We start from the raw sequence: 20,017 nt of genomic DNA, 5'->3' as shown, positions 1-20,017 counted from the left end.
GAAGAACATTCCAATTTATAACTGCTAAAACTACTCACCTGCTCTTCTGCAAAGTGCTGCCATTTACGAAGAATATCTTGCAGAAGGACCCATCGGTCTTCTGTCCATCTGCAGATGGCTGCCCACCGGTTTCCGAAGTGCTGGAAAGAAAGAAACACACAACAGAGGTTTCCATTTGTTTACTTTTTTTTTTTAACAAGGCAATCTGATTTTCCTATGGTATTACAAATTTTTGTGAAAACTTCCATAATTCACTTTTTACAGTCTTAAGCCCTTAAAATATGTTGCATGCCACACTGAAATGGATCTTATCACCATTTGAAATAAAACCAAAATGGAGAGAATAGGAAAAGCAATAGAGCCAAAAAGAGAGAATTTTAACACTAATCTAAAGACACAGTTTTCTATTAAGTCTCTGGTACTACGCTCTCAAAAAACTCCTCAGTTTTTAAACTTCACAATGCCCAAAGCATAACTACTTGAAACATAATTATGGTGGCCCAAAGATGTGATCAAAGCAAAAAAGTATCTGGTTCTTAAGTTGCACTGTCAGTGCAGTTGATCTAAGTTCTTACATCTTATAAAATATTGCAGTGGAAAAAAACCCCCTACCTTATAAGCTAACACACCAGCACAAATCCCACTGAGGTTTCCCAGGTATTTGTAGCATAATGCTACTATATATGTTTTAAAATTACACAAAACACTACCTTGTTCTCTCTCCCTTATTTTAGTTGAAATCCAGCATTATTACTTGCTTTTAATTTCTTACTAGCCTTTATTGAAAAATGCGTAAGACAGAGGATGAGACTTAATACTGCTGTGATGGTGTGACATGCTATAAAACTTTTATTGAAACAATTTACAATGATACAGTTACCCCTGAGTATCATATGCAAATTATTCAGCTCCTCCCAAATAAAAAACCTTCTAAAATCTGCAAGGTATTTTATACTACTGCATTCTTATTTTTCCATCTACTTCAAAAGCACATCTTGACAAAAGGAAAAATAGTTTCTTCTTTTGTTCATATTTATTTATTCACTTGATGATTCCTATGGGTCCCTTATAACTTGAGATATTCTATGATTCCGTATTTTTCATATTTACATATTTTTCATATACATTATAATGTAATTTTAGCAAAAATGTAGCATGCAAATGGCGGATTTTTAAAACCAAGGGATTAAAATTAGAACTGTATTTTCTATCAGGAATGAAAGAATTTTACTTTGCACTGCTGAGGAAATGAAAGGTAAAATTTCAGGATGCCATTTGAATTTGTGGCTTTACCAATTTTGTGTCAAAGTAAAAAGTCAGCAGATACCATGTTTTTCACTTAGTGAAAGCTAAAACCATAACGGATCTTGCAGACTAAACAAACAGCTGTCATGCCATTGAGTTATATAAGATATTGGCTCAATTTAGAAAAATGAAAACTATCTCTAATAAACTAGCATAATAATGCTAATTTAAAACCATGTCAATTCTTAAACAGCTCAAATATGTTACACAGTAATACAGATAAGTATTGTTTTTCAGTCACTTACTGCCTAAATACAAAGTAGGTTTTGAGGAATTTGTTTTGTTTGCCTTTTTTAGGCTTAATATTAGGATCATGGTTTTGGTATATATTTGGAATTATGTAATGGGTATTCGCTTTCTTTCCTAATTAGATCTAGACAAAACCCAAGCAATTTTGCAAATCTAAGAATGTGATTTCTTTTCACATTAAAATCACATTTTGTGTTAGTGCTTGATTGCCATAAAACATAATGTGATCAAAGATCACAAATTCAAGCAAACACAAAAAAGTTCAGGTTTTGAATGTGAATATTTCAGAAAGCTAATGTCAATATTAACAGAAAGAAATACTTGATGGTGAACTATATATGCCCTCAACTTATCAGGAAATAGAGTACAACATATTTTACCCATTCATTTTACCCACTCATCATTAAATAAAATTGCCAAATTAGAACAGTGCAGAAAATTATTCACAAATAATTATTCACAGCTAATCAAAATATTTTTTTAATTACTTTTTTCCTTTTATAAAAAAAATCATTATTTCATAAATAGTATTTATTAGCCTCACAGGCTAAATAGTACGTATAACATAATGCATACTCAGTAACGTCTTTTCTGCAAAAAAATTATATTTTGACTGATTTCATTGATTTGAAAAACTAAAAATCTTAATATAACAGAATTATTACTTATATTTAGTTTCATTTATCCTGAATCTGTTTACATTTCCAGTTTAGCTCAAGACAGTCTCAACACCCTCATCCTCGTTTTTGCCCAAGCCCAGAAGACAACCTAGCAGATCTGCAATATCTAGCACTTGTTCAGTTTTTTCTATTCATATAAATGAATTCATATACTTTTTTTTTTTACCTTGACCGCTTTCCTTGCTAATTACTAGTTCAAAAATCATAAGCTTATCCTTCCTCATAGCTCAGATGCTTCTAATCTGAACCCTGATCTGAGACTCTACCTTTCCTAGTAATTCCCACAATTCAGGATAATTATTAGTTATCTACTCAAAAACACTCTACATGATTCAATGAAGTCACAAGAAGTGGCTTCTTGTTATTCTTTAACAAGGTCCAAGACTAAGTACTTCATTTTCCCTATATGCCCTTTCTTCCCACTATTACAGGAGAAAACACTCTTAATTTCTAAAATTCTATATATACAGATGGTGAGGCAAATCATATTTGGTTGTTTTGGTGCCTGATTTACACTGAAGTTTATGGATACTAATTATGTACTGCATTTTAGAAATACATTTACAGTTTTTACTGAAGGATTCATAAATCATCCCAAAGTTAAGCAGCAAAGGTTTTGGCACCTCTGATGTAGATTAATTTTTCTAGAAAAATCTTTTCATGACCAGAGGTCTCTCCATTGGTAATGCAGGTGTAGATCAGAATAAACTACACTGCACAGATCTAACCAATAGTTCGCACCTGCCCAAAATTTTGAATTCTCATAAAAGCCAAATACAAGGTCTTTGACAAGAAAAACGTTTAGTTCAAACAGGATGTCTAAAAAAGAATGAATGGACTTTCATAGACTACATTTTTCTGAAGAAAATTTAATTCTTAAAGTGTGCAACACCATGAGTTATGCAAGCTCTTATATCTCCACCTTGCAAAGGAACCTATGTAATGGATATATACTTATATATACATGCATGGATGCAGAGGAAAACTTGGAGTTGGTGGAAACATACACTAATCTACACAAACAAATAACAAACTACTTATTACTAATTTAATATTAATTAATTATTATTACATAATAAATAAAAAATTAATTACATGGGATGGATAATATATTTGAGATAAACTGAAAAATCATATTTAAACAGATTAGATTTATTCTTCTCTTTTTAATCACTTCCCAAATACTGGTTAAAGAATATAAATATTTATTTTTCTAAACTCTTTTCAAGGAGAACACCCTAAATATTCTCTATTACAGTTTGAAGCAAACCAAAATTAATTTGAGGTATATCACCCCATACAGAACAGCACCATATCAAACACTTGAAGTAGGAAAATCTAAAAAGTTCAGCCTGGTTTGAGCTATAGACTCAGTCCTAGGATCACTCAAACTACACTTACATGGCTCCTTTTCTACCACTAGCTGCAATTTAGCACAGTTCCGTATGAATACATACCATACATACCCACCCATAAATCAAGTAATCACACATAATGAATGTCCCGGTCATTGGTATACAACCATCATTTTCCTTGATGTCTATGATAGCAATAGCAACAAGCACTCACGTAGGTGTACTGTCACGTATGTTCTCAGTTACTTAATTTCTCCATATGTGTCAGCATACTGTATTTGACTGCTAAAATTTAAGTAATGCTAATCATAGACTAAGCCTCAAACTCACTTCCCTGTCTTTATGTCTATGGTACTTTTATTTCAGACTTCTATTATATTGCATTCTTGTGATGTTTTATAAATAAAGCAGTAAGTCTGTGAGTGATAAAAAGTATTTTATACAAATCCTCATACCTGAGTAATTTTTAAATATCTCACATTCAAGCAGCTGATGTTTCTTAACAATCCTCATAAAGAAATACAGTTTGCTCTCAACATCTGCAGTAACATCTTCATCAGCTTGCCTTTATCACTATGATATACCTTGAAAAACATTTTTTGTTTGCTCATCTAGAAAACACCAAAAACTCAGGAGTACAAGATCAAATATCTGGCTCTGCATTTACTCTAAGAAATGCATTGATTTGCATACTATGAAAGTTTTGCTGAGTCAATACAAAATACTATTTTCAGCATATGATTTCAAAGAGCCACAAAACCTACCTTTTTTTTGTCTCAATAGTTTGACAAGACATTTTATTTTAATAAAATAAGTAAAATGACTAAGTAATTGCACTGATAAAAGGGTTGATCCTGTGACCTGCCTTAAACCTGTTATTTCTCATGAGAGACCATAACAACCATGACACCAAGATATACTGTTTGGTTGAATAGATTTAAGACACAAAGTTTCAAGTCAGAAATATCATGTCAGGACTGTCTATTTATAAAGTAGATATTGACTGCTAAATCATATGGTGCTCAACTTTACCTCTTTATTCACATCAAATACTAGTCGATGCTGTAAGTAGCCTGTGTGATGCCTGGAAACTCAGACTGCACCAAGGGTTTTGCTCCCAACACCTGGGAAAACAAGTCTCCAGAGAAACTGACTGAATGCAGAGTAAAAAGTAAAATGCCTTCCTGCTCCCTTGAAATGCCTCTTTTTACAGCCCTAGCTGGAATTTTCAGAGTAATCTGCATGTAAAAGAAACTTTTTTTTTTGTATTGAGAGGACTCTGAAAGAATATTGCTTATGACTACAAAAAGCAGAAGATAAAATATTCCTAGTCTGCAAAAAGGTCAAAGTAAGGAAACATGAGAACAGGAGAAAATGAGTAAAACCAACGCAACTCTTGGGAACTCTGGATTGAATGTATAAAAAGTGAAATAACATGCCTCAACTCTGCAACTAATAGAAGAGGTTTTTTGAAAGATGCTTTTCTAATAAAGTAAGGCTATCCACTCCTTAAAGTAATGAGAAATAGTGGAAATACAGCTTTGTCTATATGCAAAATCAATTTTAAAAAACAAATATTTAACGCATTCTCAGAATTTCTCCCATGTAGCAATAAACAGTGTGTGTAGTTCTTTAACATTCCTCACTTATTTTGATGTATTTTTACAAGAACTACCCATACATCACCTTCAATCAAAGCAGAGTACCCTGAATAATATGAATATATAATAGACAGTGTAAATTATACTCTCAGCTCCTTTCCCTCAGCAGGGGAAAAGGCCATCAAGAAGCATTTGATACACTTAATGTAGATCTCTTTCCAGCACAGACCCTGAGCCCTGAAGCCTGGGGGAGGCCTCTAATTTGAGCTAGCTCACAAGAGCCCTTAAGGGACCTATTGTCTGCTGGGTACAATTAGGGAAAAAACTTCCTGCCTTCAGGGCTTGTGTGTTATCCAGCCATTTCTCTGGGCTGCAGATAATTTCCCACATTTTCCTGAGAAACTAGTCAGACTACTGCAACAGATTTGCTGGTATAGTCCTCTGATTTTGCAGCACTAAATACAGATTTGAGCCTTACCCAGCAGCTGCCTTTTTGGTAAGGCTCTGGATTGAGCTAATGGGGTCTAGGAGTTACAAGTCTAAATAGTCAATTCTCAGCAGCAGCATAAATAGACAGAGCCTCACATGTCACACATTATGTCAAGTAACCAATGCTATGTAAAAGTTTTAATATTCACACTCACCTAGGCTAGCTGTAATCTCTGACTACCTTAGGGCAACAGCTATTTGCACGAGAAGCACTGTAATTGTGTTTACTTTTATTTTTTTCAAGCAAGGTTAACTTTTCTATGGATAATTTGTTTCAGGGGACGCTTTTGGCTTCTAGGCCATTAACTGTCTCTTAAATAGATTTTTTTTTTTTTTTTTTTGGCATATGCAATAAATCTTAAGAGCTTCTACAGTGTTCATTTGAAGCCAGTATAGATTCTTGTCATCCTGTTGAGAGTTTTAAAATCTGTAAATGACCTTTTTATGACTTTTAACATCGTTTTATACAGATGCACGCATAAATATATGCATTATATACATATATATTTATATATATGAAAATTTTTCAGGAATCACCATCTCAATCCTTTTCAAAAAGAAAGGCATAATTGAATTGCAGCTGCTTGGAAAATGCAGCCTTGACTATTACATAGCAATAACTGTTCACTTTCTTCCAAATCTGATCCTGACCAGTATCTCACTCAGCAGCCTTATTAAGCTCTTCTGCCTGACAGTGCATGCTCTTGTTTTGTTCTACTTCTAAAAGTCAGACTGGCAGATACATAATCAAGCTTTGAACTTTGTTCCATTGTGCTTTTTGTCAAATGCTCTAACGGTTGTGCCTGCCAACACGTCGTATCTCCCATGCTTATATTCAGTTTGCAAGTGATGTGGGGGAAAAAAAATATAATTCAAACAGTATTTCTGTACACTCAAAAAAGGAAATGTAACATTTTGCTAGGATAGTAGGTGGACTGTGGTAACCCAGTTCTCCTGGGCATAAAAGTATGAAAGTTTGCACGCTTCCCTAACACCCTAAACCCTATAGCTGTATTTTGTTTTTATTAACATCTGTAATACTGCTTACACATTCTGTGACTTCCAGAGCAATGGGATTATTGAACTTTTCTTTCAGATTCCTCTCTAAGACAGTGTGATTCGAGGAGGGAACTGAACAGCAACTGGACCGTTCCATGCCACCCCGCGCTCTGCTCAGAGCATGCCTGTGCTGCAGGGTATGGTGCCTCAGGAATTGCCTTACTGGCACCTTTCAAGGAATATTCTTTCTCAATGACAGTAATAGCTGGGCACGCTTTATCCCAATAACAGGCACCTTCTCCACTAGTATGGTTACAAGAAGTGTGTTTCCACTGTATTCCAGTTACACTTGCCATTTTTATGTTTCTTTGAAGGGGTAAATGTATTAAGAGTAATGTGTGAATTCTGTTTCAGGTTGGATTCCAATATGGGTCAGCCATAGTTGCATGGGATACAAATGGTACCTTTGCAACCAGTGTCATAATAGGGGGATGCAGCTGTATCACCTGATGTGCTCTTAATTGTTCAGATACCTTTCTGAAGATGTGAAATTAGATTAAATGTCCAATAACCCACCAACCTTTCATTTGTTTTTTCACACTATTAAAAAATCCCAGTTGTACATCTTCTAATTCATGAAGTGCAGGAAATATCAAATACCTTTAATAATTTTCCCTTTTTTTGTCATACTTTACCATAGGCCTCTTTGCAAGAACCTACTGTTTGCCAACATAGAATAATATCCTGGTTGAGCCTTTTCCCATTCATTTTTCTCTTTCATTTCATTTTTCTTCTGCTTCCATTCAAGGTATTTTCCTAGTTTAGTTTAGCTTCCGGAACCATGTGCTTGCAAGGGATCTGCTTTATTCCACTGAACAGAATACAGGGAGCTGGCAAGAAATTCTGGAAGGCTGAGACTGTCTTGAGCAGATACACCACAGTTCTGACTCTTAAGATGAATTTAAAAGGAAGTAATAATTGACAGATCAGTAGACACTGTGTTGTTACCTTGGTTGGGTTGTGCTCCCTGAGTGACTAAGAAGTTGCATTAAAGAAAACTGACTTATTTTTGAAGTGGCAGTGCTCAGCGTTTTAGCCAAACCTGTACTATCTACGCTAAATTCCAGACTAATTACTTATTTATTGGTATTGGTACCCAAATTAGCTAGATTCAAGATAGCACACAGATATCTGCCTGTGCTACAGCTATACCCTCCAGCTGAATGTACTGATAGCTTCTCTAGAGAAACCTTGGGCTTTAATGATTCAAAAACCAGAAACCTTTTTATTTCCTTGGGCAATGAAGCAAAATGAAAGAAAAATACTTTCTTCTTTCTGAAAGAGAAAAATAGAAGGAATCTTGGTTGTAGTACTGCCATACTTCTTGAGCAGTGACCCCTGAGATCTGACCACCAACAGAGAAGTTTCCTTCTTGATTTCTATCAATGTATCTCAACACTAATTATCCATTTCAGTTCATTCAGAAGTTACAGTAAGAGCATTGCAATTTAAACAATATAGTCAGAGCAGCTTTTTAAAGATGCGAGTGAAATACTAAACTTTCTTATAATAAAAGCTAATCTTTGACAAATTTTTAGAACATCTTGTCTGCTAGCTTTATCACAAATACATCTCCAATATGTCATTCTTTTAAGGATGCTCAACTAATTCTACTTAGAAAATAGAATATATGGAAGTTTTTGTCTGTTGATTGTTTAGGCTTTGGGTCAAAATGCAATTTAGAGCAGGTTTGGATCGCAAGGATGTTGCTGCTAACTCCTCCCAATTCTAGTACTGAAGAGGATATACACTGAAACAGAGAAATGAAACTAAAGACAGACTGAGATGATTGCCTTCATTTCTTAGGAAACATGTCCATGAGAAACTAATGGGAAAGACATGATGACCTTCCTCAAAAAAGTGTTTTAGAAAAAACAGCATGTTCTTAATATTTCTTGATAACTAGTATTTGTCTACAAAAATATGATCTTGTACACTTTCACTCTTTGGTTTTGCTTATTTTTAAAAAGTTCTATTTCAATTTTGTGGGACCATCATCGCCATTGAAAGACACACATATTGGGCATTATTTAAAATGAATGTGCCTTTGTCCTGGTTTCAGCTGAGATAGAGTTAATTTTCTTTATAGTGGCTGGTATGGGGCTATGTTTTTGATTTGTGCTGAAAACAGTGTTGATAATACAGAGATGTTTTAGTTGTTGCTGCACTAGTCAAGGACTTTTCAGCTTCCCGTGCTCTGCCAGGTGCAGGAGAAACTGGGAGGGGACAGAGCCAGGATAGTTGATCCAAACTGACTAAAGGGCTATTCCATACCATATGATGTCATGCTCGGTATATAAAGCTGAGGAAGAAGAAGGAAGGGGGGACATTTGGAGTAATGGCGTTTGTCTTCCCAAGTAACCATTACGCGTGATGGAGCCCTGCTTTCCTGGAGATGGCTGAACACCTGCCTGCCCATGGGAAGTGGTGAATGAATTCCTTGCTTTGCTTTGCTTGTGTGCGCGGCTTTTGCTTTCCCTATTAAACGGTCTTTATCTCAACTCTCGAGTTTTCTCACTTTTACTCTTCTGATTCTCTCCCCTATCCCACCATGGGGGAGTGAGCAAGTGGCTGCGTGGTGCTTAGTTGCCGGCTGGGGCTAAACCACGACAGCCTTTAAGAACTTGTCAGTGGATAATGACACTTTATGTTACTGTAACACCAAAATATACCACATATACCAAAAGTTTCCCATCAGAAGAAAAATCCCCCATTCTCAATAATTCACACTCTGCTGAATTGTGTAGATTCTTACATGCAATATCCTTCTCCTTAACTATAATAGAGAATCATGCTACTTCTGTCAGGACTAATGAAATACAGTTAAGAAATAAAAGACAAACACTTGTCCTTGGATAGATAAAACAGGTCGATACTGAAGGAATCACAAAACAAGAAGAAAGTTACTCTCAGATATTTGTTTTTTCTCCAAAATACATGCATTTATCCATCTATGCAAAAGTCATATCCTAGAGAAATATTTAAGATCATCCTCAGAAATATCTCCTGAGATACACCCAATGCTTCTTCAACCTTATTAACACTTAATGCCACTGATAGCTTTTTCTCTGAGAGACAGAAGTTTAGTCATTACCTGAAGCTGCTCTTCCAGTGCAGCAGTAGCTCTGTCTCCACTGTTTTCATCCACCACCACTACCATATGGGTTAGAGAATTCACCTTAACTTGTTCCTGTTCCAAATCTTCTTGGAATGCCTATAATTAAAGCATACGTGTTAGAAAATGTGTTGCAAATTAAGAAAGTGCTGTGGGTTTGGAGTCCCACTGACTGATTAACATGCATAACTAACCAACTATAAGAACTTTATAATACTATTGCTGTCAATATTAAGTAATTTTAATTTATTTTGTTACCTTAGCATATACATGCTAACATAAGCATACTAGGCAGATTCCCATTCCTTTCACAAAAACAGCTTACTGTTACTCACAAGTCCTAACTCTTGATACAATGTTTCAGACTGAAAATTTGTCTTGAGAAAGCATTTTTTGAGTTGATGTAGTCAACTTAAAGATATCAGTATAGCATGTATACATACCAATAGCCTGCAAATTTTAAATAGCCACTGGATTAGATTTTGTACTTCATGTTAACATATTAAAATATTTTAATTTTGAAAAGTTATAAACATATTAAAAATGGCTTAGTTTTTCATTAAACAACCGCATACTATCTTCAGCTTGGCACTCCTACAACATTAATAACGTAGGATGAAACTGCTCAGGAGATGACTCAAGATTAGGAAACACATGCAGCACCCTTGTTTTACTTATTGCAGAAACCAGGAAGCAAAGTGAGAGAGGCACTTTATGATTTCTGAATGTCTGAGGAAAAACTTTCTTGCCCTTTTAGCTTTGCTACCCAGTTCCAGCTGCATGCTGCAATAAAACTGAGGACAATCTTTTGCTGAGAAATAGTAAACTGCTAAAAGTGAAGAAACTTCTCTCAAATCTGCACAAATTGATATTTGAATAACTCCTAATCTTGCCAAATTTCTACAACTCTTCACATCTCTCTGACCCTCCCACAACTTCCCAGGCTTTATGTAATAGACCTAATCAATAGTTCCCTCCCTTCTCACAAGGCATAGAGAAGTGCAATGGGAATTCTAGACATATTCACTCTTCAGATGATGGTTTACAGCATATTCACTGTACACTTAACCTACATCACAAAAAATAAAAAATCTGAGGTACTGTAAGGTACTGTAACACCTTAGTAACACCTCCTTGGTGGGTTTTAGTGTCTCCTCTTCTTCTTTTTTTTTTTTCTTCTCATTTGCTGTGAAAGATGGAATCCCTACTTTGCTATAGTTTGTTAATAAAGCCAAAACCAGCCCAGATCCTGTCAGGGACTAGGGAACTGAGCAGCCAGACCTATTTACTCCTTCCTTTGCTGAGATGCAGCAAGAGGACAGGCGACAAAGATGGAAAGAGGAGGAGCTAAAGAAGTGTTGGTACTGAAACTTCAAGCCACAGAGAAGGAAATATTCAATTTATTTTCATAACTTTTGTTACCTATCTCCAGCTTTATATTAATGTATTAACAGCCAAATGTACATTTTTAACTCCCAATAGTTAACCACTGTTTTACATTACTGGGTTCTGTGTTGTGTTTCTTAAATAAAGCTTGAAAGAAGCCCTCATCCCACTCCCCTGAAAAAAAAACAAGGTATCCAGGACCATATCCTGCCTGACACACTTTTTAGGTGTCTATAATTAGCTTCAAACCAATGGAAGAATGTGGGAAAACAAAGTCCTGGATTGTGTCCTCAATACTTTAGCAGAGTGTGTTCTAGTGATTAGTACATATATAGTATGATAGTCACAGTCTGAAAAATAACATGGCTAACCACATATGCCTTGTCACAACAGAAACCTTGACTGTATTACAAACTATGTTGAATTTCACCATACCGATTTTTCTGCTTCTTTTTCAAGTAGAGTAATTCACTTTGGTATGAAGAACAAGCCCTTGCTAAAGATTAGGTCATGCATTTTAAACCTCTTCGGTAAAACACTTTACTTTTATTTGAAAATTAAAACATAAAATATAATGTGGCTATAGGCAATAGGAAAGGAATTCACAGAGTACTTTGTTTTTAAGGCATAAATTCCTTACCCTAACACATTTCACAGATTTAATTCCTTCACGGGCATAGCCTTTGAGCCAATATATTTATAAGAATCCTCCTTTTTCTGACTTTCATGCCTGTGATTACCATTTGCTTCAGAGAGCTACACTACAAAGCAATTCTCAAGGACTGTGAAGTACACCAAATTGTTAGAGCAATCCCTGGAATTCAGACTTCTCAAATTTTATGACCCAACACTTGATCAAGGAAGAGGAGGCAGAGCACTCATGGATCAGACCGTATAACACAGCTTGCTTCGCCAGGTTCAATCCCCTCTTGCAGCCATACGACAATAACTACATTGCTCTGTAAGCCTACAGCCAGGGAGAAGGTGACTTTTATTTCCTGATTAGTGGGTATCTAAGAGATGGCATCCCAGAACATAACCAGAGTTAGCAACGCTCTGCAAGTGCAGGAGTGGAGAGCACTTTGGAAGTGGGAGTCTTGCACACAGTGCGAAAGACTTGAGAAGTCAGGGAACTGATGAAACCAGAAAGTTGAGTCATTTTCTAATCCCCAGACAGATTCAATTTGCCCTGAGCTAAAGGCCTGTTCTTTATAATGCAAGTGTCTATTTCTACCATGAAATTCACTGGCGACCATTGTTTGTATACAGGAGCTTGCTGAAACAGAAATTTACTGACCACAGTCTTGAGACATGAGACATTTGAGAGAGCATGCTCTGTTCAGATCATTTAAATCGAAGTTTCTAACAAGTTCTACTGAGCTTGTAGAGATAGCAAATTTTCAGGGACTTAAAATGCAAGATGGATATAGACGTTGGTGCATGAGGATAGCAACAACAGAAACTCATAAAACTTCACAGTTCCTTTAATTCCTATCTATCAGATAACAACTTATGCGACTCCAACATAATCTACTTCAAAGAGAATAAAAATACTTACCTAGGGTATCCAAGTACCCAAAGACAAATCCACCCCTGATATTTGAACAGTTAGGAAGTGTCTCATTTCACCGTTGCAATTAATTTGAAGTACTGAAAAATCCTAACACTAAAAATTTTCCATAGTTCCTGACATTTTCATTAAAAGTAAACAGGCTCAGCCTTCCAGAAAAAATACCTAAGCAGCTTAGACTTTTTTAGAAATTTAATGAAACTATAAAATCTTCTAACTATAAATTGTGTAATAATAATGTGGAATAATAAAATCAGTTCAACTAAAAGCACATTTTTGCTTAATTATAAAACTTCTGATATAGTATTCTGCTTAGCTCAATAGTCCTCAGATTTTTATTGAAAAACAGGTTTCTCCCTTTATAAAATTATAAAGAAAAGATACTTGCAACAGCAGAAAAAATACCTAAAATACTGCTGCAAAGACCAATAGTTCTTTACTGAAACGTTTATTACTCAAAAATATATTGACTATGCCAGATTTCTTACCGGAACTGTGTACCTTGCTAATGACATAAAATCTAGAGTTCACCTCTATTTCAGTCCACTCAGAAAATTTTCTGTACTATCAAGATATTAACCTCATATACTATTGAACTAAGTAGCATGCTGGAAAGAATTTTGTGTGCTTTCTCTTGTCTCAGTGATGGGTGCCATCCCCAACACACATTACTGAATGATTTTTTTTTTTCTTATAGGACCCAGCAGGGAAATGGAAGTGTTAGTCACAGGAACTCAAGACCAATATTTTGAGACATCATTCAGAAAAAAAGTAGAATAAAAGAAATTAGATGTATGGAAGTTATAAGTCAAAGGGGGATAAATAACATGAAATAAATAGAGTGAAAAGTAGTTACTAATGAACAGATAAAAACAGAAAGTCAAAATGATAAAGGTAAAGAGGAGAGGGAGACAGGATGACAAGAAACCAAACCTATCATCTTTGCTGAAGTCTGTTTAATTTGAAATGATCTTTGCCTTTTATATCTTCTAACTTCTGGTTCCTCCTGTCTATTTTTACAACATTGTTTCTGAGATGTCCAAAGTCATGTGAAACTAAGAACAACTATGGGGGGTGTTGGTTTTTGCTTTTTTGATTGCTCATTTAATAATGAAGCACTAACTGTGCTATTAAAATTCCATTGTTTTAACCCTTATTATAAAGGTAGCTTTGATGCATACAATATATATTAAAATTATCTGAAACTTTCACACAATACATGAAAGAATGGAAAACATCTTGTTCTTTGACTTATGAATAAGACAAACTATACATGAGTAGAATTTTAATTGAAGTTAAAACCAAAATATTTTCTTTCCACCTTATTAGTTAAATTGTCTCTTGTACAGAAAATAGATTTGAAAAGTAACACACATAAATAAAAAATGTTGACAAACTCATCACACCAAAAATGAAGAACTAGTATGTGGGAGAGGTAGATTTCTGCATGTCTTCACTCAGAATATTCAAATACAAGCTAAATACCCATTTTTCTCAATATTAGAAAGAAACAGCATAAAGAGATTGCATAAATAAAAGGATTATATTTTACATTAGTATTCAAATATAAAATGCATAGAAATAGGAACAAAGTTATTGAAGTCTTAGTACTCATGTATTCAAAATCTTTCAGGTTTCTTTCTCTAATTACCATTTCATAATTACCTGCTGTCTTTTTTAAAAAAGAAAATTTAATGTCAGAATATATGCTTAGCTAGCAAACTCGCATACTGAAATGCATTGTCTCCTCACAGGGCAAGCACAGATAGCACAAACAGAGCAGCAGGCATAGAATTTGTATTCTTTTACAGTAGCATTCCTTAATCAGAATGCAGGAAAATCACCTTTAACACATAAGTGGATCATGCAGTCTTTTGCAGCTTTTGACCTCTTTTTTAAAAAACTGTAAAAGCTGGTTTCAGTTTGAATTGTTTTTTCGGGATGTTCTGCCCTCTAGAACCTGGACTAGCACTGACACAGGCCATCAAGCATCAAATGTTAAAATCTCTCAAGATACTATGGAACTGAACTGCTTTGAACCACTGATGTAGAAACATTAACAGGTTATCACAGCAAATCTCCATGACCTTACAAATCATCTCTGGTTTCTATACTTTTCTGTGTCTTGCTATCATCACTACCACGTGTCATGGAGACATATATAAATACATTTTAAAATTTAAATTAATATGAAACCAGACAATTTAATCCAGTAAATGAAAAAAAGCTATTACACCAATTATACAGTCCTTCTCTTTTTAATTCTTAATTCTTCCAATTAAAGAATTACCCTCATGGAATGTGGAAAAAATTTGGCCACATTCTCTCTTACACTCCATTGATTAGTTTGTTATTTTTTGATTAATTAAATACATTACTAAAAAGTATTTTCTACAGTTAGCAACTAGAGACTATTTTATAGTGCTGTACAGTTACATATTCAGAGTCCCAGGAGTCCTAACAAGATTACGCAGTCTAATTATGACTACTGCCTCATTGCTACTACAGCATGCAAGGAAAAAAAATGCAACACGCAAAAAGAAGAAAACACAGGTATTAAATAATCTGATGTATTCTTATTGTACTGTGTCATGGAAGGATGTTGCAGTTGCCTCGCATATTCTAGTATATTGTTTATATTTAAAAAGGAAGTAATTTATTTTTTTATATCAGGATAAAAGTCAGAGTTGTGATAAAATAACTGTACAAAAGCTGTTAATTGTACAAAACAATCAATATTAAACCAAGATTCCATATTACTTTGCTATGTTCTAATGGCAGGAGTAGAACTTTTAAAATGTCAAAAACTCAAATTGTTTTTTATGCCTTTGGAAGCATACCATAGCATACCTTATGCTCTTCTATTTGACGTTTTAAGTCCTCTAGATCTGGACCTAAGGGCTCTGAATCGATTTTCTTTGTCCTTTCCTCTGTTTTTCTCAGCCAGTCAGCTAACTGGGCTAGCTGCTGATTCTGCAGATCCATTAGGACTTTATGTAAACTGTAAAACAAAGAAATAATAATTTCAATTTATACATGAAAGAAAACAACAGGCAGAAATGTCTGCCCTGTAGACTCTTAACTGATTTTCACAAGGCTACATCTCAAGCCAGAATAAAAAAAATATACTTTTAAAACAGGTAACTGAAAATTTGTTGAAACAGTTTTGAATTAGGCAAAATATTTTGAAACTTTTTTTTAAAACCTGAGTACTGCATATAATATACTGTCTTTTAAAGTTTTGGCCTCCAGTTGCATTTCTATTAGAGCTGTTCAGAAGTTCAAAATTTCTACTACCTGGTTTCTTAAAGCTTGTATTGTTTACTACAAGTACTTTGAAAAGTGCTCAGACAGCTGTACTTACCAGGCTTGCTGAAATTTAGGATATTAAACAGAAGAGAAGAGATTATTAAATTTTCAGTTATTCAATGGAGAATGCTGTGGAGAATTAAACAGGAAATACTTCAATTTTGCCTAAACAAAGTATTTTGATAGCTCCAAAATGTCCAGAAATCCATTACAAATCCTTCACTTATAATTGCCATCTTTAGAAATTCTCCAAACTTTCCTAAACAAAATCTTCATTTTACTAAAAGTATTTTTAAAATAATGTGTAAACTATTGCTGAGCGATGGAATGACAAGTAGTTATTTCTATTACCGATCTTTCACATAACATACTATTTTTAACTTTACTTAGATTTGACAGACCAAAGGCACTGGCCTCAGTCACACTGAGCTTCGTGAAACTATCGTATGTTATAGTGTGTTACTTACATCTCAAGCACAACTCTTGCAGCAAAAAGTTCGTTAACTACTTTCAGAACTCAGCTTGGATATTTGAAAATCTGAGTCGAACTTTCATACTGGAGAAAACTGCCGTGTAAGAAAGACGGCACACTCCTACTCTACTCCACTTGTTTCTCAGTTGGCTTCTTGTTGGCTTCTTGAAAATATAGCCCAAATTAGAAAGCTATTGTAAATTTTGTCTCTCTGTGACCAACAGCACCTAGAAGTGCCCAACTTCTCATTGACATTCCCCCCACAAGGATATATTAAACGAACAAAACATAAGTACATTTTCTCCCATAGCACCTGCAGAACTGCAGACTGGCAGAAATGAGATGTGAGTACACTGCTCCAGAGAAGTGCAAGAGGTCTTGTCCATGATCAGGTAGGCAACTTAAGAAATGCTCACACATATCCAAACATGTAGCTTTCTGTCACAATTTCAAGATATTCTCAAGTAAAGCAAATACTTCTGAGTTTGTCCAAACTATTTTAGATTTTCCCAAGAAAGTTTGAACAAACCCAGAAGTGTGTAATTCTGAAAATCCGTGTCTAAATATGTCCAAAGTAAGCATCATTCTGTATTTTCCCAGACACACCTAATAGTTTTCAAACTAATCACCACAGAATACTGCATTGAACATGTAGATTAATTACTTTTTGGTACACATTTAAATTCTTCTGAACTACCAGGATTTAGTATCTGTCAATGTCATGCAGATGTAATATGTGAAATCCCATATCTCATTTGTAGCCTGTTCATATTTTAAGGTATGTCTGAAACTTCAGCACTTCTATTGTTGGTTGTTACTTATTTTATTTCCTACCTTTTTTGAAAAAAGCCAATTTCCTTCCAGTTTTGAATCTTCTCAAAATGAGTGTTTTGTCTTTGATGAAATATTTATATAATTACTATTTGCTATTTATAGAGTAAAAAATAACTACTGTATACACAGTATTAACTCATATTGTAAAAAGAAATCGCTAAGTTTCCAGTGCTATTTGATGCTTTCTTTGTATGTATCTCAGCTAACTCATACTCCATTCTTAGATACTATTCCTCAGTTTATAAGCAATCCTTGGGATCACCTATACATTTAGGAATGCAAAATTCTCTGAATTCTGTGTATATACTGTCTGTCACGTTTTACACTCGAGGGCAGAGCTGCCATTTAGAAGGACCTAGACAGGCTGGAGGGACACGCCAAGAGGAACCTTACGACATTCAACAAGGACAAATGTAAAGTCCTGCACCTGGGAAGGAAGAACCTGGAATGATACAGGCTGGCGGCTGACTGACTGATGGAAGTCCAGCACTAAATCTAACTGAACCTCCATCACTCTGTTATTGTCTTTCTGTCCCTGAAATGGCCTTTGCTTTAAAAAGAACACGGCATTAGATGAAAGGACTTCTCAAAAAAAACTTTAACATGTTTATGCAAATAATAAATTTAATATTGGTAAATCTTTGTTAAATAAGGATCCATTTTTTTATCGAACAGAAGTTTAACCAGATAACAAAAACACGCAGACTTTAAATACCTCAAAAGTAACAGGCAACAAGAATGAATATTTTCAAACAGGAGTACCAAAGGAATTATTCAAAAATTCCTAAGACTTGGGTATTTTAATCATAAAACTGTAGCTGTTACAAAAAGAAGCTGTTTGTACTTTTTCTTCCTTAGGGCAGCCAACAACACTAATAATTTATCTCAGGATTATCACTTGCATCTGGATAGATTAAAAAACCCCAGATTGGCTGAGGACTTCTGAAACAGAAATAATCAAGTGGTATTAGTAACCATAGGAAGACAAGCCAAAACAGAGTTTCTTGAAACAGGAGTGGTAATGCAGAGAAAATGTGAAAGGCAGTCTGGGAAACAAAGAAAGAGTGCAAGCGGTGATCAAAGGAATCCTGAGGAGTACATGGACACGAAGCATATCTTCTAGTGCAGAGCAGCAGATACAGAAAAGGGGAGAAAATGCAGGCAAACACCAAGACAAGCTAACTTTATGGAAATAAAGACTTGCAAACAAATTTGAAAAAATTAAAAGTTTGTTTTGAAATAAGGTTTTAGTTACACCTGTTTCTTGACTGGTACCTCAGTGGTCCCAGATGGCACTGAGATAGTATCAGGTGTTACACCTGGAGCTCTGTGAAGCTATGCTACTTTCTAGAAACAGTAACAATTTTTAAAGACTCCAGTTGGTAGCTCTTGGAAGGAAAGGACCAAAGAAAACAAATCACAGGAACAACTATAAGCAGGAACTGAAACTTCAAGAGAACTTGAGACACTGAAGAAAAAAAAATGGTTCCAAGGAATGGGAAGGGCTCCATTAATCCAAATCTCTAAAAAGTAGATATCAAACAGTAATGTTTTTATGTATTACCTCTCTCAAGACTTTTTTTTCTAAGAACAGAGTGTCATGGATCTTCATGATGTAATATGATTTCAGGTTTTTTTACTGGAGATTGTGTGTTAATTATTGATCAAAATGACTAGAAGATAAATGTAGTGTCTTTTCCACTCTAATCTCTCTCTTTACAGACAGAGTACAGGAAGCTGATACCCTGCTTTATTATAACCCATGGTTCACAAGGGATTGGCTATCTCAGATCTAACTTGGTCGTTCTTCACTTTCAAGTGCATATTTTATTGTTTTACTTGATGTTCTAAACTAAGGTATTATAAATATTAAATACAATGCTTCATCCTATTTTTTTTATCGATAAATAAAATAAATGGTATAGAAAACCTGCTAAAGTAAAGATAATTTGATTTAAGAAAACCAAGATATGATGAAATAAATACTTATTATATAGAATACTGATACTATTCTGAAGCAAGTAGCATAAACTTGAAAATGAAATAAACACAGAAAATAATTTAATCACAGTTGATTCTTAAGCAAAAGAATGTTTCTTGTTTCTTCCCATTCTCCAGGTACTTTCTGTTTTTCAAATTACTTCTATAAACATCTGATAGAGGTTTTAGTACTTATTTATATAGCTCAGGAGATTATAATAATATTTGTTTATGGTATGGCCCTCGTAAGTTTCAAATAGAAAATACTTTTCCATTGAATGGAATGTGCTTTAATAGTTGTGGAATTCTCCATAAAGTGGTAAATTGCATTAAGTTTTCCTCTCCAGTGGTTCTTTTATCACTCTGAGATGCTTTACTATAGAGAATCCTATCTGGGGAAGGGCAGGAGGAAGAAATGAAAAAACAGGCTGTTTTGCTTCAGCATGTTAATGTCTTGCTTGCTAGAAGAGTGAAATACTTTCAATACAGAGTGAATACATGAGAAACCCAATTTGGGCTGCTTTTACACAATGGCATTGCTGTGTTCCAAACCTCCTCTGATATTCTGACCTCTTGAATCACTTTTCATAAGACCCTTTCACTTTTATAGCAT

At 34.7% G+C, this 20,017-nt stretch overlaps 1 protein-coding gene across 1 annotated transcript in view; it reads right to left on the bottom strand.

Moving 5' to 3' along the window:
- Nucleotides 1-20,017, bottom strand: part of DMD (dystrophin) — a 1,150,282-nt gene that overhangs the window by 796,897 nt on the left and 333,368 nt on the right. The window contains exons 11-13 of the mRNA XM_072848384.1: nt 15,660-15,810; nt 9,833-9,952; nt 39-140 (exon numbers count right to left, since the gene is read on the bottom strand). Coding sequence (XP_072704485.1) covers nt 39-140; nt 9,833-9,952; nt 15,660-15,810 — 373 coding nt within the window. The remainder of the gene's footprint in view (nt 1-38; nt 141-9,832; nt 9,953-15,659; nt 15,811-20,017) is intronic.

This window comes from Ciconia boyciana, chromosome 1, assembly GCF_034638445.1.
Source record: "Ciconia boyciana chromosome 1, ASM3463844v1, whole genome shotgun sequence".
NCBI classification, from domain to species: Eukaryota; Metazoa; Chordata; class Aves; order Ciconiiformes; family Ciconiidae; genus Ciconia; species Ciconia boyciana.
Note: the sequence above shows the minus strand (reverse complement) of the source record. Positions and strands in the feature narration are given on the sequence as shown.